The 22,052-nt window shown below is 48.4% G+C and overlaps 1 protein-coding gene across 2 annotated transcripts in view; it reads left to right on the top strand.

Annotated features, from left to right (window-relative positions):
* The window catches only part of LOC116353424 (adhesion G protein-coupled receptor B2-like), a 231,560-nt gene that overhangs the window by 133,827 nt on the left and 75,681 nt on the right, over positions 1-22,052 (top strand). For both annotated transcript variants that reach the window (XM_031788983.1, XM_031788982.1), the window contains exons 17-18: positions 15,504-15,603; positions 17,003-17,074. In XM_031788983.1, the coding sequence (XP_031644843.1) occupies positions 15,504-15,603; positions 17,003-17,074 (172 nt within the window). The remainder of the gene's footprint in view (positions 1-15,503; positions 15,604-17,002; positions 17,075-22,052) is intronic.

Below are 22,052 nucleotides of genomic sequence, written 5' to 3'. Positions count from 1 at the left end.
CACAGCAACAGACACCATTCATAGACCATCTACTCACAGCAACAGACACCATTCACTAACCATCTACTCATAGCAACAGACACCATTAATTGACCATCTACTCTCAACAACAGACACCATTCATGGACCATCAGAAACAGACATGATTCATGGACCATCTACTCACAGCAACCTACACAATTCATTGACCATCTACTCACATTAACAGACACCATTCATGGACCATCTACTCACAGCAACAGACACCATTCATGGACAATCTACTCACAGCAACAGACACCATTCATGGACCACCTTCTCACAGCAACAGACACCAGTCATAGACCATCTACTCTCAACAACAGACACCATTCATGGACCATCTACTCACAGCAACAGACACCATTCATAGACCATCTACTCACAGCAACAGACACCATTCATTGACCATCTACTCACAACAACAGACACCATTCATAGACCATCTACTCACAGCAACAGACACCATTCATGGACCACCTACTCACAACAACAGACACCATTCATAGACCATCTACTCACAGCAACAGACACCATTCATGGACCACCCACTCACAACAACATACACCATTCATAGACCATCTACTCACAACAACAGACACCATTCATGGACCATCTACTCACAGCAACAGACACCATTCATGGACCACCTACTCACAACAACAGACACCATTCATAGACCATCTACTCACAACAACAGACACCATTCATTGACCATCTACTCACAACAACAGACACCATTCATAGACCATATACTCACAACAACAGACACCATTCATTGGCCATCTACTCACAGCAACAGACACCATTCATGGACCATCTACTCACAACAACAGACACCATTCATAGACCATCTACTCACAACAACAGACACCATTCATTGACCATCTACTCACAACAACAGACACCATTCATTGACCATCTACTCACAACAACAGACACCATTCATAGACCATCTACTCACAGCAACAGACACCATTCATGGACCACCTACTCACAACAACAGACACCATTCATTGACCATCTACTCACAACAACAGACACCATTCATAGACCATCTAGTCACAGCAACAGACACCATTCATAGACCATCTAGTCACAGCAACAGACACCATTCATAGACCATCTACTCACAACAACAGACACCATCCATGGACCATCTACTCACAGCAACAGACACCATTCATAGACCATCTACTCACAACAACAGACACCATTCATAGACCATCTACTCACAGCAACAGACACCATTCATAGACCATCTACTCACAGCAACAGACACCGTTCATTGACCATCTACTCACAGCAACAGACACCATTCATTGACCATCTACTCACAACAACAGACACCATTCATTGACCATCTACTCACAGCAACAGACACCATTCATTGACCAACTACTCACAGCAACAGACACCATTCATTGACCATCTACTCACAGCAACAGACACCATTCATTGACCATCTACTCACAACAACAGACACAATTCATTGACCATCTACTCACAGCAACAGACACCATTCATTGACCATCTACTCACAGCAACAGACACCATTAATTGACCATCTACTCACAGCAACAGACACCATTCATTGACCATCTACTCACAACAACAGACACCATTCATGGACCATCTACTCACAGCAACAGACACCATTCATTGACCATCTACTCACAGCAACAGACACCATTCATTGACCATCTACTCACAGCAACAGACACCATTCATAGACCATCTACTCACAACAACAGACACCATTCATTGACCATCTACTCACAGCAACAGACACCATTCATTGACCATCTACTCACAGCAACAGACACCATTCATAGACCATCTACTCACAACAACAGACACCATTCATTGACCATCTACTCACAGCAACAGACACCATTCATAGACCATCTACTCACAGCAACAGACACCATTCATTGACCATCTACTCATAGCAACAGAAACCATTCATTGACCACCTTCTCACAACAACAGACACCATTCATTGACCATCTACTCACAGCAACAGACACCATTCATGGACCACCTACTCACAGCAACAGACACCATTCATGGACCACCTACTCACAGCAACAGACACCATTCATTGACCATCTACTCACAGCAACAGACACCATTCATTGACCATCTACTCACAGCAACAGACACCATTCATTGACCATCTACTCACAGCAACAGACACCATTCATTGACCATCTACTCACAGCAACAGACACCATTCATTGACCATCTACTCACAACAACAGACACCATTCATTGACCATCTACTCACAGCAACAGACACCATTCATTGACCATCTACTCACAGCAACAGACACCATTCATTGACCATCTACTCACAGCAACAGACACCATTCATTGACCATCTACTCACAGCAACAGACACCATTCATTGACCATCTACTCACAACAACAGACACCATTCATTGACCATCTACTCACAGCAACAGACACCATTCATTGACCATCTACTCACAGCAACAGACACCATTCATTGACCATCTACTCACAGCAACAGACACCATTCATTGACCATCTACTCACAGCAACAGACACCATTCATTGACCATCTACTCACAGCAACAGACACCATTCATGGACCACCTACTCACAGCAACAGACACCATTCATAGACCACCTACTCACAGCAACAGACACCATTCATAGACCATCTACTCACAGCAACAGACACCATTCATAGACCATCTACTCACAGCAACAGACACCATTCATAGACCATCTACTCACAGCAACAGACACCATTCATTGCCCATCTACTCACAGCAACAGACACCATTCATTGACCATCTACTCACAGCAACAGACACCATTCATTGACCATCTACTCACAGCAACAGACACCATTCATTGACCATCTACTCACAGCAACAGACACCATTCATTGACCATCTACTCACAGCAACAGACACCATTCATTGACCATCTACTCACAGCAACAGACACCATTCATTGACCATCTACTCACAGCAACAGACACCATTCATTGACCATCTACTCACAACAACAGACACCATTCATTGACCATCTACCTACTCACAGCAACAGACACCATTCATTGACCATCTACTCACAGCAACAGACACCATTCATTGACCATCTACTCACAGCAACAGACACCATTCATTGACCATCTACTCACAGCAACAGACACCATTCATTGACCATCTACTCACAACAACAGACACCATTCATTGACCATCTACCTACTCACAGCAACAGACACCATTCATTGACCATCTACTCACAGCAACAGACACCATTCATTGACCATCTACTCACAGCAACAGACACCATTCATGGACCACCTACTCACAGCAACAGACACCATTCATAGACCACCTACTCACAGCAACAGACACCATTCATAGACCATCTACTCACAGCAACAGACACCATTCATAGACCATCTACTCACAGCAACAGACACCATTCATAGACCATCTACTCACAGCAACAGACACCATTCATAGACCATCTACTCACAGCAACAGACACCATTCATTGACCATCTACTCACAGCAACAGACACCATTCATTGACCATCTACTCACAGCAACAGACACCATTCATTGACCATCTACTTATTTTTTTTTTTGTGTTTTCATTATTTTTTGTTTGTTTTTATTTCAACTTTATTTAACTAGGGAAGTCAGTAAAGAACAAATTCTTATTTTACGATGATCGCCTACCCCGGCCAAACCCTCCTCTAACCCGGGTGACGCAGGGCCAATTGTGTGCCGCCCTATGGGACCACCGATCATGGCCGGTGGTGATACAGCCCGGGAATGAACCAGGGTCTGTAGTGACGCCTCTAGCACTGAGATGCAGTGCCTTAGACCGCTGCTCCTCTCTGGAGCAAAATGATGTGGTTGTTCCAGTGATTCTATGTCTATGGTTCCAGGCTTTTTACGCTTAGAAGAGATCTGATGGAGAAAGAGGAGTCTCACAGAGAAGCATACACACAAAGAGAGACACACGTACGCTTGTATGTGTTGAACTCTCTTTCAAATAACCCTGAACACACACAAACACCGATAGGCAGCAGCTGCATCCATTTAACTCTCCACATATGTTAATGAGCGAGTGAAGAGGCTTTCTACAACAGGAGCAGACGACCCTTCATGACCTTTTATTGGATCTAGACCGAGGCCTTGTGTTTCACTGTACAAACACTCCCACACATGTTTCCATTTGCCATGCATTGTAGAGACTCAAACGTCAAGGGGTGTCAACATCAATGGCATAAATTCCACTCTGTCTACTTAGAGGCATTGAATTAAGATAGATCTAGTAGCTACTGTTGAACTATCTTCCGGGATGAAATTATTGACAAAGGATTCTGATAATGTTTAGGGGTTTATAATATGTAGAGAATTTAGAAATAGACTGAGGTCATGCTCCACGCATAGCGTTTCCATATGATTCCTTAACAGAATGTATACACACACACACACCGATACACACACACAGTACAGTAGAGAGGTTTCTTCTGTTCCCTGGTCTGTAATTCCATCAGCAGTGATTTGCCATTGGTATTCATCCAAAGATTGTCTATTTCAATGAGCACGGTTACATGCAGTCAAATGAATTTAATAGTTTATGATTCAAACGTTTAAAAGATTTACAAGAAGAATGATTTCCCTAATAATTCTGTTGACATGGAAACAACTGATATCAGGCTACCTGATGGGACTCAACCTAAATGCAGAAAATTGGCAAAGAATAGAAACGTTCTACCATAGCAGCCATGTTATTACTGTGAAGCCTATTTGATTCTGAGTTCAGACACATATAGAGTTTAATGTACTTTTTTTTGTTGCTCACTTCACTCATGCAATCAGATGGAGGCTTGAACATGTTTATGTCCTAATAATCTTAATAATTCTAAAGATCAGAAGACTGGCTGTTTTAATCGGCGTGTGCTTACTTCCATTTTGACTCTGATTAGCAGAGTAAATTGTTTAATCGGCCTGCTGCCATAATCCGTTTAATATCAAATTATTAGTGGACATGTAAACATGCACAATGTGCTCCCAGCCAAATCCATGCTTTCATTTCCCTGCAAATGTATTTGATCTCTCGCTTCCCTCCATGGACCTGTGATGACATGATCACTCACACACATCAACATGCAATCAAATCAATCCCTCCCCCTTGCAAATACTGCCCCTATTGGGGAGTAGGCTTCTACGTAAATGGGCTTCAATGGGCTTCAGAAACAGAGATTGACAGACAGACAGACAGACAGACAGACAGACAGACAGACAGACAGACAGACAGACAGACACACCACACACACACACACACATTCCGTCCATGTTGTCATTAGTGTTAGTGCAATTTTATGAAGCTGTGGGGATGTGGATGGCACTAAGGCAATGAGCTGTGCTGGGGGGCTAATGTAGCAGAGCCACGCTACGCACTACCCCATCATTCTGCACTGAGCATTACACACACACACACACACACACACACACACACACACACACACACACACACACACACACACACACACACACACACACACACACACACACACACACACACACACACACATGCACAGCAGCAGCAGCAGTAGCAAGCCTCTCTTTAACAGTCTAGTGGTGCTCTCTCTATGTCTAAACTTAGTAGCTTCGTTGGTTGCTTCTGATGAGTGGACAAGTACTCTGGGTGTGAATAAAGCATACACACACATACACACACAAATCACTGAGGTTGGTTTTGGATGTAAGGAGAACCTTAAGTCAATGAAGCTTGAGTGTTCCAGCTTGAGGGTTCCAATAACGTTATTCGGCTGTCCCCATATGGAAGCCATTTGAAGAAACCTTTTTGGTTCCAGCTAGAACCCTTTTTGGTTCAAGGTAGAACCCTTTTTGGTTCCAGGTAGAACCCCTTTTGGTTCCAGGTAGAACCACTTCTGTGGAAAGAGTTTTACATGGACCCCAAAAGGGTTCTTCTTCGAACCAAAAAGGTTCTTCAAAAGGTTCTCCTAAGGGGACAACCGAAGAACCCTTTTAGTTTCTAGATAACCCTTATCTAAGAGTGTACTTCAGGGTGTACTTCAGAGTCAGCGCTCACTGAGTCACGCACACATACGCACACACACACACACACACACATACACACATACGCACACACTCACACACGCACACACACACACACACACACACACACACACACACACACACACACACACACACACACACACACACACACACACACACACACACACACACACACACACACACACTAACACATCATCACTAACAGTTGGTACACTGAAAACATATATATACACACACACACACACACACACACACACACACACACACACACACACACACACACACACACACACACACATACACACATACGCACACACACACACACACACACACACACACACTAACACATCATCACTAACAGTGAACACTGAAAACATATATATATATATATACATACACACACACACACACACACACACACACACACACACACACACACACACACACACACACATACACACATACACACATACGCACACACACACACACACACACACACACACTAACACATCATCACTAACAGTGAACACTGAAAACATATATATATATATATACATACACACACACACACACACACACACACATACACACATACGCACACACACACACACACACACACACACACACTAACACATCATCACTAACAGTGAACACTGAAAACATATATATATATATATACATACACACACACACACACACACACACACACACACACACACACACACACACACACACACACACACACACACACACACACACACACACACACACACACACACAGACTAACACATCATCACTAACAGTTGGTACACTGAAAACATATATATACACACACACACACACACACTGTGGGAGAGAGACAGTTGGTCCTGGCAGTGCCTGTCATGTTTAGTAATCCGTGTTAGCCAGACACGTTATTATCCTGCTTTAAGATTATTCAGCTCTTCTACCTTTCTTTGTTCAATTTCTCTCGCTGCTCCCTCATTGTTCCTCTCTCCCTTGTCCTCTCTCCTCCTTCCTCTCTCCCTCTTCCTCTCTCCTTCTTCCTCTCTCTCTCTTCCTCTCTCTCTCTTCCTCTTTCTCTTTTCCTCTCTCTCTCTTCCTCTTCCTCTCTCCTTCTTCCTCTCTCCCTCTTCCTCTCTCCTTCTTCCTCTCTCCTTCTTCCTCTCTCCTTCTTCCTCTCTCTCTCTTCCTCTCTCTCTCTTCCTCTTTCTCTCTTCTTCTCTCCTTCTTCCTCTCTCCCTCTTCCTCTCTCCTTCTTCCTCTCTCTCTTCCTCTCTCTCTCTTCCTCTTCCTCTCTTCCTCTCTCCCTCTTCATCTCTCCTTCTTCCTCTCTCTCTCTTCCTCTCTCCCTCGTCCTCTCTCCCTCTTCCTCTCTCCCTCTCTCCCTCTCTCTCTCTTCCTCTCTCTCTTCCTCTCTCTCTCTTCCTCTCTCTTCCTCTCTATCTTCCTCTCCCTCTTTCTCTCTCTCTTCCTCTATTCCTCTCTCTTCCTCTCTCTCTCTTCCTCTCTCCCTCTTCCTCTCTCTCTTCCTCTCTCCGTCTTCCTCTCTCTCTTCCTCTCTCTGTCTTCCTCTCTCTCTTCCTCTCTCTCTTCCTCCCTCTCTCTTCCTCTCCCTCTAACTCTCTCCCCTTCCTCTCTCTCTCTTCCTCTCTCTCTTCCTATCCCTCTCTTCCTCTCCCTATTCTTCGCTCCCTCTTCCTCTCTCTTCCTCTCTCCCTCTTCCTCTCTCTCTCTTCCTCTCTCTCTCTCCCGCTCTCCCTCTTCCTCTCTCGTTATTCCTCTCTCTCTCTCTTCCTCTCCTCCCTCTTCCTCTCTCTCTTCCTCTCTCCTCTTCCTCTCTCTCTAACTCTCTTCCTCTCTCTCTCTTCCCTCTCCCTCTTCCTCTCTTCTTCTTCCTCTCTCTCTCTTCCTCTCTCTCTTCCTCTCTCTCTTCCTCTCTCCCTCTTCCTCTCTCCTTCTTTCCCCTCTTCCTCTCTCCTTCTATCCTCTCCTTTTTCCTCTATCCCCCTTCCTCTCTCTCTACCTATCTCCCTCTTCCTCTCTCCCTCTTCATCTCTTCCTCTTCCTCTCTCCTTCTTCCTCTCTCTTTCTTCCTCTCTCTATTCCTCTCTCCCTCTTCCTCTCTACCTCTTCCTCTCTCTCTCTTCCTCTCTATCTTCCTCTCCTTCTTCCTCTCTCTTCCTCTCTCCCTCTTCCTCTCTCTCTCTTCCTCTCTCTCTCTCCCCGCTCTCCCTCTTCCTCTCTCGTTATTCCTCTCTCTCTCTCTTCCTCTCTCCCTCTTCCTCTCTCTCCTTCCTCTCTCCCTCTTCCTCTCTCTCTAACTCTCTTCCTCTCTCTCTCTTCCCTCTCCCTCTTCCTCTCTTCTTCTTCCTCTCTCTCTCTTCCTCTCTCTCTTCCTCTCTCTCTTCCTCTCTCCCTCTTCCTCTCTCCCTCTTCCTCTCTCCTTCTTTCCCTCTTCCTCTCTCCTTCTATCCTCTCCTTTTTCCTCTATCCCCCTTCCTCTCTCTCTACCTATCCCTCTCTTCCTCTCCCTCTTCTTCTATCCCTCTTCCTCTCTCTCTCTTCCTCTCTCTCTCTTCCTCTCTCTCTACCTCTCCCTCTTCTTCTCTCCCTCTTCCTCTCTCTTCCTCTCTCCCTCTTCCTCTCTCTCTTCCTCTCTCTTTCTTCCTCTCTCTCTCTTCCTCCCTCCCTCTTCCCCTCTCCCTCTTCCCCTCTCCCTCTTCCTCTCTCTCTCTTCCTCTCTCTCTCTTCCTCTCTCTCTCTTCCTCTCTCTCTCTCCCTCTCTCCTCTTCCTCTCTCGTTATTCCTCCCTCTTCCTCTCTTGCTATTCCTCTCTCTCTCTTCCTCCCTCCCTCTTCCCCTCTCCCTCTTCCCCTCTCCCTCTTCCTCTCTCTCTCTTCCTCTCTCTCTCTTCCTCTCTCTCTCTCCCTCAATCCCTCTTCCTCTCTCGTTATTCCTCCCTCTTCCTCTCCTTCTTCCTCTCTCTCTCTTCCTCTCTCCCTCTTCCTCTCTCCCTCTTACTCTCTCTCTCTTCCTCTCTCTCTCTTCCTCTCTATCTTCCTCTCCCTCTTCCTCTCTCTCTTCCTCTATTCCTCTCTCTCCCTCTCTCTCTCTTCCTCTCTCCCTCTTCATCTCTCTCTTCCTCTCTCTCTCTCTCTTCCTCTCCCTCTCATCCTCTCCCTATTCCTCTCTCTCTCTTCCTCTCTCCCTCTTCCTCTCTCTCTAACTCTCTTCCTGTCTCTCTCTTCCTCTCTCCTTCTTTCCCTCTTCCTCTCTCCTTCTATCCTCTCCTTTTTCCTCTATCCCCCTTCCTCTCTCTCTACCTATCCCTCTCTTCCTCTCCCTCTTCTTCTATCCCTCTTCCTCTCTCTCTTCCTCTCTCTCTCTTCCTCTCTCTCTACCTCTCCCTCTCTTCCTCTCCCTCTTCTTCTCTCCCTCTTCCTCTCTCTCTTCCTCTCTCTTTCTTCCTCTCTCTCTCTTCCTCCCTCCCTCTTCCCCTCTCCCTCTTCCCCTCTCCTCTTCCCCTCTCCCTCTTCCTCTCTCTCTCTTCCTCTCTCTCTCTCCCTCTCTCCCTCTTCCTCTCTCGTTATTCCTCCTCTTCCTCTCTTGCTATTCCTCTCTCTCTCACTTCCTCTCTCGTTCTTCCCTCTCTCCCTCTTCCCTCTCTCCCTCTTCCTCTCTCCTTCTACCTCTCTCTTTCTTCCTCTCTCTATTCATCTCTCTCTCTTCCTCTTTCTCTCTTCCTCTCTCCCTCTTCATCTCTCCTTCTTCCTCTCTCTCTCTTCCTCTCTCCCTCTTCCTCTCTCTCTTCCTCTCTCTTTCTTCCTCTCTCTCTCTTCCTCCCTCCCTCTTCCCCTCTCCCTCTTCCCCTCTCCCTCTTCCTCTCTCTCTCTTCCTCTCTCTCTCTCCCTCTCTCCCTCTTCCTCTCTCTCTTCCTCTATTCCTCTCTCTTCCTCTCTCTCTCTTCCTCTCTCCTCTTCATCTCTCTCTTCCTCTCTCTCTCTCTCTTCCTCTCCCTCTCATCCTCTCCCTATTCTTCTCTCCTTCTACCTCTCTCTTCCTCTCTCTCTCTTCCTCTCTCCCTCTTCCTCTCTCCCTCTTCCTCTCTCTCTTTTCCTCTCTCTCTCTTCCTCTCTCCCACTTCCTCTCTCTCCCTCTCTCTCTCTTCCTCTCCCTCTACTTCTCTCCCTCTTCCTCTCTCCCTCTTCCTCTCTCTCTTTTCCTCTCTCTCTCTTCCTCTCTCCCACTTCCTCTCTCTCTCCTCTCTCTCTCTTCCTCTCGCTCTTCTTCTCTCCCTCTTCCTCTCTCTCTCTTCCTCTCCCCCTCTCTCTCTCTCTCTTCCTCTCTCGCTCTTCCTCCCTCCCTCTTCCTCTCTCTCTCTTCCTCCTCCTCTTCCTCTCTCTCTCTTCCTCTCTCTCTCCTCCTCCCTCCCTCTTCCCCTCTCCCTCTTCCTCTCTCTCTCTCTTCCTCTCTCTCTCTTCCTCTCTCTTCCTCTCTCCCTCTCTCGTTATTCCTCCCTCTCTCCCTCTTCCTCTCTTGTTATTCCTCTCTCTCTCTCTCTCTCTCTCTCTCTCTCCCTCTCTCCCTCTTCCTCTCTCTCTCTCTATCTCTCTTCCTCTCTCCCTCTTCCTCTCTCCCTCTTCCTCTCTCTCTCTCTTCCTCTCTTCCTCTTCCTCTCTTTCTCTTCCTCTCTCTCTCTTCCTCTCTCTCTCTTCCTCTCTCTCTCCTCCTCTCTCTTTCGTTTATCTGTCACGGCATTCTGTCATGATCTTTGTATTCTGACTTGTTGTCCATTGCTGCTACTTTGAGGTTTGTTAAATTTTTTTCTTCTTTCTTTTTCTCCTTTCTGTGTCCCTCTCCCTCTCGTTTTCTCCTTTCTGTGTCCCTCTCCCTCTCGTTTTCCTCCTTTCTGTGTCCCTCTCCCTCTCGTTTTCTCCTTTCTGTGTCCCTCTCCCTCTCGTTTTCTCCTTTCTGTGTCCCTCTCCCTCTCGTTTTCCTCCTTTCTGTGTCCCTCTCCCTCTCGTTTTCTCCTTTCTGTGTCCCTCTCCCTCTCGTTTTCCTCCTTTCTGTGTCCCGCTCCCTCTCCCTCTCGTTTTCTCCTTTCTGTGTCCCTCTCCCTCTCTTTTTGTCCGTGTGTCCTTTATGTCCTTCTGTGCTTTTCACCTTTGTTTGCAACTGCACTGCCCATCCCATCCACACTGCCCATCCATTCCTCACTCTCATGTGTGTGAATGTGTATATGTGGTTTGCACCCCATTGTTCCCATTACTTGTTGAATGTGTGTGTTTCTGGGTCTGTGTTTGTCTTTACCATTTGTGTGTCCATCCTCCCCATCCTCTCCCCCTGTGTGTCTGTCCTCCCCATCCTCTCCCCCTGTGTGTCTGTCCTCCCCATCCTCTCCCCCTGTGTGTCTGTCCTCCCCATCCTCTCCCCCTGTGTGTCCGTCCTCCCCATCCTCTCCCCCTGTGTGTCTGTCCTCCCCATCCTCTCCCCCTGTGTGTCTGTCCTCCCCATCCTCTCCCCCTGTGTGTCTGTCCTCCCCATCCTCTCCCCCTGTGTGTCTGTCCTCCCCATCCTTTCCCCCTGTGTGTCTGTCCTCCCCATCCTCTCCCCCTGTGTGTCTGTCCTCCCATCCTCTCCCCCTGTGTGTCTGTCCTCCGCATCCTCTCCCCCTGTGTGTCTGTAATCCCCATCCTCTCCCCCTGTGTGTCTGTCCTCCCCATCCTCTCCCCCTGTGTGTCTGTCCTCCCTATCCTCTCCCCCTGTGTGTCTGTCCTCCCCATCCTCTCCCCCTGTGTGTCTGTCCTCCGCATCATCTCCCCCTGTGTGTCTGTCCTCCCCATCCTCTCCCCCTGTGTGTCTGTCCTCCCCATCCTCACCCCCTGTGTGTCTGTCCTCCCCATCCTCTCCCCCTGTGTGTCTGTCCTCCCCATCCTCTCCCCCTGTGTGTCTGTCCTCCCCATCCTCTCCCCCTGTGTGTCTGTCCTCCCCATCCTCTCCCCCTGTGTGTCTGTCCTCCCCATCCTCTCCCCCTGTGTGTCTGTCCTCCCCATCCTCTCCCCTGTGTGTCTGTCCTCCCATCCTCTCCCCCTGTGTGTCTGTAATCCCCATCCTCTCCCCCTGTGTGTCTGTCCTCCCCATCCTCTCCCCCTGTGTGTCTGTCCTCCCCATCCTCTCCCCCTGTGTGTCTGTCCTCCCCATCCTCTCCTCCTGTGTGGCGTCCTCCTTCATCCTGTCTGTGTCGTCCTCCTCCATCCTGTCTGTGTCCTCCTCCTCCATCCTGTCTGTGACCTCCTCCTCCATCATGTCTGTGTCCTCCTCCATCATGTCTGTGTCCTCCTCCTCTTCATGTCTGTGTCCTCCTCCTCCATCCTGTGTGTGTCCTCCTCCTCCATCATGTCTGTGTCCTCCTCCTCCATCCTGTCTGTGTCCTCCTCCTCCATCCTGTCTGTGTCCTCCTCCATCCTGTCTGTGTCCTCCTCCTCCATCATGTCTGTGTCCTCCTCCTCCATCATGTCTGTGTCCTCCTCCTCCATCCTGTATGTTGCCTCCTCCATCCTGTCTGTGTCCTCCTCCTCCATCCTGTGTGTTTCCTCCTCCTCCATCATGTCTGTGTCCTCCTCCTCCATCCTGTCTGTGTCCTCCTCCATCCTGTCTGTGTTCTCCTCCATCCTGTCTGTGTCCTCCTCCATCCTGTCTGTGTCCTCCTCCTCCATTCTGTCTGTGTCCTCCTCCTCCATCCTGTCTGTGTCCTCCTCCTTCATCCTGTCTGTGTCCTCCTCCTTCATCCTGTCTGTGTCCTCCTCCACCATCCTGTCTGTGTCCTCCTCCTCCATCCTGTCTGTGTCCTCCTCCTCCATGCTGTCTGTGTCCTCCTCCATCCTGTCTGTGTCCTCCTCCTCCATCCTGTCTGTGTCCTCCTCCATCCTGTCTGTGTCCTCCTTCTCCATCCTGTCTGTGTCCTCCTCCATCCTGTCTGTGTCCTCCTCCTCCATCCTGTCTGTGTCCTCCTCCTCCATCCTGTCTGTGTCCTCCTCCTCCATCCTGTCTGTGTCCTCCTCCATCCTGTCTGTGTCTTCCTCCATCCTGTCTGTGTCATCCTCCTCCATCCTGTCTGTGTCGTCCTCCTCCATCCTGTCTGTGTCCTCCTCCATCCTGTCTGTGTCCTAAAGTCCACCAGTTGAGGCGTCGCGTAGCAGACTGCTCCTGAAATGCTCCAAGTGTGGTGTGATCTCAAGTACAGCTCTCTCCAGCTCTACTGCCAGCAATGCCATGTTAGTCAAAACGACTCTTACACACCAAAACTTACCCTCGCACATCGAAATATACCCTCACACACCGAACGATACCCTCACACACTGAAATATACCCTCACACACTGAAATATACCCTCACACACTGAAATATACCCTCACACATCGATATATACCCTCACTCACCGAACGATACCCTCACACACCAAAAATGACCCTCGCACATCGAAATATACCCTCACACACTGAAAGATACCCTCACATACCAAAACTTGCCCTCACACATCAAAAGATACCGTCACACATCCAAAGATACCCTCACACACCGAAACATACCCTCACACATGGAAACATACCCTCACACACACGCACATATACACTCTCTTTTTTCCGTCTCTTACTCTCTCCATCTCTATCAGTATCTCTCTCTCCATATTTTTCTCTCTCTCCCTCTCCCTCTCCCTCTCCCTCTCTCCCTCTCTCTCTCTCCCCCCTCTCTCTCTCTATCGCTCTCTCTCTTTCTCTCTCTCTCTCTCTCTCTCTCTCTCCCTCTCTCCCTCTCTCCCTCTCTCCCACTCTCCCACTCTCCCACTCTCCCACTCTCCCACTCTCCCACTCTCACACTCTCACACTCTCACACTCTCTCACTCTCTCTCACTCTCTCACTCTCTCACTCTCTCACTCTCACACTCTCACACTCACACACAATCTCAGTTACAGCTGTCAGTTACTTGTCTCTCACTTGGTCGTGTTCTGCACCGATCACACAGTCTGGAGGTCACTGTGGCTTTCAGTATGCCTGATGTGTGTGTCACTGTGGGTGCACCTGCATACGTGTTTGTCACTGTGAGTGTGCCTGCAAATGTTTGTGTGTAAGCGTGTGCATGTGTTATGAGAGTGTCGCCGTCCCAGATTCTAAAGGTTGAAGTACTCTCCCTCCTCCCCTCTACCCCTTCTCTCCCTCCTCCCCTCTCCCCCTTCTCTCCTCTCCCCTCTCCCTTCATCTCCTTACCTCCTCCCCTCTACCCCTCCTCTCTCTCTCCTCTTCTCCTCTCCCCCTCTTCTAACTATCCTCTCCCTCCTCCCCTCTCCCCCTTCTCTCCCTCCCTCCCCTCTCATCCTTTTCTACCTCCTCCCTCCTCCCCTCTCCCCCTTTTCTCCCTCCTCCCCTCTCCCCCTTCTCTCCTCTCCCCTCTCCCTTCATCTCCTTACCTCCTCCCCTCTACCCCTCCTCTCTCTCTCCTCTTCTCCTCTCCCCCTCTTCTAACTATCCTCTTCCTCCTCCCCTCTCACCCTTCTCTCCCTCTTCTCTCCCTTCTCCCCTCTCCCCCTTCTCTCTCTTTTCTCATCTCCCCTCTCCCCTTCCTCTCCCCTTAATCTCCTTACCTCCTCCCCTCTCCCCCTCCTCTAACTATCCTCTCCCTCCTCCCATCTCCCTCTCCCTCATCCCCTCTTCCCCTCCTCTACCCCTCTTCTAACTATCCTCTCCCTCCTCCCATCTCCGTCTCCTTCCCCTCCTCTCCCCCTCCTCTAACTATCCTCTCCCTCCTCCCATCTCCGTCTCCTTCCCCTCCTCTACCCCTCTTCTCCCCCTCCTCTAACTATCCTCTCTCATCTCCGTCTCCTTCCCCTCCTCTACCCCTCTTCTCCCCCTCCTCTAACTATCCTCTCCCTCCTCCCATCTCCGTCTCCTTCCCCTCCTCTCCCCGTCCTCTAACTATCCTCTCCCTCCTCCCATCTCTGTCTCCTTCCCCTCCTCTACCCCTCTTCTCTCCCTCCTCTAACTATCCTCTCCCTCCTCCCATCTCCGTCTCCTTCCCCTCCTCTACCCCTCCTCTCCCCCTCCTCTAACTATCCTCTCCCTCCTCCCATCTCCGTCTCCTTCCTCTCCTCTACCCCTCTTCTCCCCCTCCTCTAACTATCCTCTCCCTCCTCCCATCTCCGTCTCCTTCCCCTCCTCTACCCGTCTTCTCCCCCTCCTCTAACTATCCTCTCCCTCCTCCCATCTCCATCTCCTTCCCTCCTCTACCCCTCTTCTCCCCCTCCTCTAACTATCCTCTCCCTCCTCCCATCTCCGTCTCCTTCCCCTCCTCTCCTCTCTCCTCTTGTCGTTCTTCTCTCTCAGGGCGTCCCTGTGGAGTTCCTGTGTAGTTCTCCCTCTGCTGGCTCTGACCTGGATGTCTGCTGTGTTGGCCATCACCGACCGCCGCTCCACACTGTTCCAAGTACACTTTGCTGTTTTCACACACACACACACACACACACACACACACACACACACACACACACACACACACACACACACACACACACACACACACACACACACACACACACACACACACACACACACACACACACACACACACACACACACACATGTATCCAAGCTTGTATAACAATGTACTGTATACACTCTTTCAAACTCACTAACCTTTGCATGCACTCATACACACACACATACACACACTGATACACACACTGATACACACACTGATACACACACTCATAAACCAACAAGCGGTCACAGTCTCACGTCAGAATTAGACTTTCATCCATGTTTCTTAAATGTCATATTTCAAAGTTGTTCCAAAACTCACATTTCAAAATGTTTAAAGTTAAGTTTAGGCATTAACTTGTAATTTCTAAGGTTAGGATTTAGGTTTGGGAAAGGCTTTAAACAGAAATCTGAAAAACAGCTTTCTATTCCAGGATTAGACCATGCAACCTTTTGCACCAGAGGCAGATGCTTAGGCAGACGCTACTGTCCATCCATCATCCCCATCCACAGCACCCAAGCAAAACCCAGACCTACTTGTAGATAACAGCGCTCACTGTTGCCACCAGTTGCCCGATCTCCATGTCATCTCCTGACATCCTCACTGGAATACTGACTTATAGCACGGTGTCCTGGCTGCATTCAAACTCTCATACACACACTGATACACACACTGATACACACACTGATACACACACAGAAACACACACTGTTACACACACTGAAACACACACTGATACACACACAGAAACACACACTGATACACACACTGAAACACACACTGATACACACACAGAAACACACACTGTTACACACACTGAAACACACACTGAAACACACACTGATACACACACTGATACACACACTGATACACACACTGAAACACACACTGGTACACACACTGAAACACACACTGATACACACACTGATACACACACTGAAACACACTATCTCTCTGTCATTGTCACTGTCTCTCTCTCTCTCTCTCTCCCTCTCTCTCTCTCTCTCGCTCTCTCTCTCTCTCTCTCTCTACCTCTCTCTCTACCTCTCTCTCTCTCTCTCTCTCTCTCTCTCTCTACCTCTCTACCTCTCTCTCTACCTCTCTCTCTCTACCTCTCTCTCTCTACCTCTCTCTCTCTCTCTCTCTATACCTCTCTCTCTCTCTCTATCTCGCTCTCTGTCTTTCTCTATCTCTCTCTACCTGTATCTCTCTCTCTCTCCAGTTCTTTCTCAGTCTCTCCCTGCCTGTATCTCTCTCTCTCTCTGTCTCTCCCTCTCTGTCTCCCTCTCTATCTCTCTGACTCTCTCTTCCTATGGTAACTGACAGACGTTCAAATCTCTTTCAGGTTCTGTTTGCTGTCTTTGACTCTGTCCAGGGTTTCGTCATCATTACTGTCCACTGTGCCATGCGCCGCGAGGTTAGTGTGTGTCTGTGTGTGTCTGAGTGTTTCTGTGTGTTTACTGTATGTAGGTATATGAAGAAATTCCGTTTAATTCCTGAATTGAAACCCAAACCCTGCTACAGGTGGTCTCGTTTTCTCCTACTGAAGCGTACAGTACCAGCTAGCTAGATCAACAGAGGTTCAGCCCAGACAGTACCAGCTAGCTAGATAGACAGAGATTCAGCCCAGACAGTACCAGCTAGCTAGATAGACAGAGGTTAAGCCCAGACAGTACCAGCTAGCTAGATAGACAGAGGTTAAGCCCAGACAGTACCAGCTAGCTAGATAGACAGAGGTTAAGCCCAGACAGTACCAGCTAGCTAGATAGACAGAAGTTCAGCCCAGACAGTACCATCTAGCTAGATAGACAGAGGTTCAGCTCAGGCAGTACCAGCTAGCTAGATAGACAGAGGTTCAACCCAAACAGTACCAGCTAGCTAGATAGACAGAGGTTAAGCCCAGACAGTACCAGCTAGCTAGATAGACAGAAGTTCAGCCCAGACAGTACCAGCTAGCTAGATAGACAGAGGTTCAACCCAAACAGTACCAGCTAGCTAAATAGACAGAGGTTCAACCCAGACAGTACCAGCTAGCTAGATAGACCGAGGTTCAACCCAGACAGTACCAGCTAGCTAGATAGACAGAGGTTCAGCCCAGACAGTACCAGCTAGCTAGATAGACAGAGATTCAGCCCAGACAGTACCAGCTAGCTAGATAGAAAGAGGTTCAGCCCAGACAGTACCAGCTAGCTAGATAGACAGAGCTTAAGCCCAGACAGTACCAGCTAGCTAGATAGACAGAGGTTCAGCCCAGACAGTACCAGCTAGCTAGATAGACAGAGGTTAAGCCCAGACAGTACCAGCTAGCTAGATAGACAGAGGTTCAGCCCAGACAGTACCAGCTAGCTAGATAGACAGAGGTTAAGCCCAGACAGTACCAGCTAGCTAGATAGACAGAGGTTCAGCCCAGACAGTACCAGCTAGCTAGATAGACAGAGGTTAAGCCCAGACAGTACCAGCTAGCTAGATAGACAGAGGTTCAGCTCAGACAGTACCAGCTAGCTAGATAGACAGAGGTTAAGCCCAGACAGTACCAGCTAGCTAGATAGACAGAGATTAAGCCCAGACAGTACCAGCTAGCTAGATAGACAGAGGTTCAGCTCAGACAGTACCAGCTAGCTAGATAGACAGAGATTAAGCCCAGACAGTACCAGCTAGCTAGATAGACAGAGGTTCAGCTCAGACAGTACCAGCTAGCTAGATAGACAGAGATTAAGCCCAGACAGTACCAGCTAGCTAGATAGACAGAGGTTCAGCTCAGACAGTACCAGCTAGCTAGATAGACAGAGGTTCAGCCCAGACAGTACCAGCTAGCTAGATAGACAGAGGTTCAGCTCAGACAGTACCAGCTAGCTAGATAGACAGAGGTTCAGCTCAGACAGTACCAGCTAGCTAGATAGACAGAGGTTCAGCCCAGACAGTACCAGCTAGCTAGATAGACAGAGATTCAGCCCAGACAGTACCAGCTAGCTAGATAGACAGAGGTTCAGCTCAGACAGTACCAGCTAGCTAGATAGACAGAGGTTCAGCTCAGACAGTACCAGCTAGCTAGATAGACAGAGGTTCAGCCCAGACAGTACCAGCTAGCTAGATAGACAGAGGTTCAGCCCAGACAGTACCAGCTAGCTAGATATACAGAGGTTCAGCCCAGACAGTACCAGCTAGCTAGATAGACAGAGGTTCAGCCCAGACAGTACCAGCTAGCTAAATAGACAGAGGTTCAGCCCAGACAGTACCAGCTAGCTAGATAGACAGAGGTTCAGCCCAGACAGTACCAGCTAGCTAGATATACAGAGGTTCAGCCCAGACAGTACCAGCTAGCTAGATAGACAGAGGTTCAGCCCAGACAGTACCAGCTAGCTAGATAGACAGAGGTTCAGCTCAGACAGTACCAGCTAGCTAGATAGACAGAGGTTCAGCCCAGACAGTACCAGCTAGCTAGATAGACAGAGGTTCAGCCCAGACAGTACCAGCTAGCTAGATAGACAGAGGTTCAGCTCAGACAGTACCAGCTAGCTAGATAGACAGAGGTTCAGCCCAGACAGTACCAGCTAGCTAGATAGACAGAGGTTCAGCTCAGACAGTACCAGCTAGCTAGATAGACCGAGGTTCAGCCCAGACAGTACCAGCTAGCTAGATAGACAGAGGTTCAGCCCAGACAGTACCAGCTAGCTAGATAGACAGCGGTTCAGCTCAGACAGTACCAGCTAGCTAGATAGACAGAGGTTAAGCCCAGACAGTACCAGCTAGCTAGATAGACAGAGGTTCAGCCCAGACAGTACCAGCTAGCTAGATAGACAGAGGTTCAGCTCAGACAGTACCAGCTAGCTAGATAGACAGAGGTTAAGCCCAGACATGGGAGGATTACTCTGCTTCAGCCTATATTAATATAATAGAGTTTTGTCCAGATGATCCAGGGCTCCTATAAAGAGATTAGTAAAACACTGTATGAATTAAGACGATAAGTCCCCAGTCCAATGCCCTCACTGTCCATTCTCAACAGACACACACAGAGTCTCGAAATACCCATTTACTAGCCACACACACACACGCGCGCGCACAAACACACACACACACACAACCTAGACCCACTCCAATTCAGATACCGCCCCAACAGATCCACAATCTCAATCTCAGATGACACAATCTCAATCGCACTCCATACTGTCCTTTCCCACCTGGACAAAAGGGACACCTATGTGAGAATGCTGTTCATTGACTACAGCTCAGCGTTCAACACCATAGTGCCCTAAAAGCACATCACTAAGCTAAGGACCCTGGGACTAAACACCTCATCTCTGCAACTGGATCCTGGACTTACTGACGAGCCGCCCCCAGGTGGTAAGGGTAGGTAACAACACATCTGCTGCTCTGATCCACAACACTGGTTCCCCTCAGGGGTGTGTGCTTAGTCCCGTCCTGTACTCCCTGTTCACCCATGAATGTGTGGCCAAACACGACTCCAACACCATCATTAAGTTTGCTGATAACACAGCAGTTGTAGGCCTGATCACCGACAACGATGATACCCCCTATAGGGAGGAGGTCAAAGACATGTCAGTGTGGTGCCAGGCCAACAGCCTCTCTCTCAATGTGATCAAGACAAAGGCGATGATCGTGGACTACAGGAAAAGGAGGGCCGAACAGGCCCTCATTAACATCAACGGGGCTGAAGTGGAGCACGTTAGAGAGTTTCAAAGTGGTGTCCACATCACCAAAAAACAATCATGGTCCAAACACACCTAGACGGTCAAGAAGAGGGCGCGACAGCACATTTCCCCCCTCAACATTTGACATGGGTCCCCGGCTACACCATTGAGAGCATCGTGACTGGTTGCATCGCCTGGTATGGCAGCTGCTCGGAATCTGACCGTAAGGCGCTACAGAGGGTAGTGTGAACGGCCCAGTACATCACTGGGGCCAAGCATCCTACCATCCAGGACCTATATACCAGGCGGTGTCAGAGGAAGGCCCAAAAAATTATCAAAGACTCCAGTCACCCAAGTCATAGACTGTTCTCTCTGCAATCGCACGGCAAGCGGTGCAGGAACGTCAAGTCTAGGTCTAAAAAACTCCTGAACAGCTTCTACCGCCCAGACTATTTACATTGACCCCTCCCCTCCGTTGTTTTTACACTGCAGCCACTCACTGTTTATTATCTAAGCTACATGTACATATTACCTCAACCTGTACCCCTGCACATTTACTCGGTACCGGTTCCCCCTGTATATTCTGTAGCTTCGTTATTGTTATGTAATTCTACTGTTTTATTTAGTTTATTTAGTAAATATTTTCTTAAGTCTATTTCTTCAACTGCATTGTTGGTTAAGGGCTTGTAAGTCAGCATTTCACTATAAGGTCGCCTGCTGTATTCGGCGCATGTGACAAATACAATTTGATTTGATTTAATATAATGCACACACACACAAACACACATGCACACACACATGCTTGCATACACACACACACACACACACATCCGTGTACTCACACACACACACTCACACATCACCCTATTGTGCACAAACATCAGACAAATATTTGATCCATTCCGTGGCTACACAACATCTCTCTGTGTCACGCCCTGGCCATAGAGGCTTTTCATTCTCTATTTTGGTTAGGCCAGGGTGTGACTAGGGTGGGCATTCTATGTCCTTTTTTCTATGTTTTGTATTTCTATGTCTTGGCCTGGTATGGTTCTCAATCAGGGACAGCTGTCTATCGTTGTCTCTGATTGAGAACCATACTTAGGTACCCTTTTCCCCCACCTGTTTTGTGGGAAGTTACCTTTGTCTTTGTTCAGGGCACATAGCCCAAAGCTTCACGGTTTGGTTTTGTTCTTTGTTTTGTCGGCGTCATTTTCAATAAAGAGAGAATGTACGCTTACCATGCTGCACCTTGGTCCAGTCCTTCAACCAGCCGTGACACTCTGTCTCTCCCCCCGATATGATATACATCACTTCATTCTTTATTGAGTAAACATATAGTTGGACATTAATGGACAACAACTTTAAAGTCATACAGTATATGTTAAATCAATATCACAAAAGCGTAGGATTAGAGTTGCCCAAATCCAGGAATTATTTTAGTAAATATTAAAATCTCTGTCAGGGACTGAACCTAATCCCTAATAGCTGCAGCACAACGGGCAAGCGGAGGATGTTGTCTCTGGGATGGAGAGAGACGTGGAGAGGAGAAGAGAGAGAGGAAAGGGGGAGAGAGACGTGCAGAGGAGAAGAGGGAGAGGAAAGGGGGAGAGAGACTGTGTAAAAAAGTTGCAGAGAGGAATAGAGGCACAGAGGCAGAGGGAAGATGGAGATTGAAAGAACATAGAGTTCATGGATCTATAGAGAGGGTGTGTTGCAGAGTGACACGATGTGTGTATCGGAACGAGG

Source organism: Oncorhynchus kisutch, linkage group LG14, assembly GCF_002021735.2.
Source record: "Oncorhynchus kisutch isolate 150728-3 linkage group LG14, Okis_V2, whole genome shotgun sequence".
Classification (NCBI taxonomy): Eukaryota; Metazoa; Chordata; class Actinopteri; order Salmoniformes; family Salmonidae; genus Oncorhynchus; species Oncorhynchus kisutch.
This window is presented reverse-complemented; position numbering and strand designations above follow the sequence as displayed.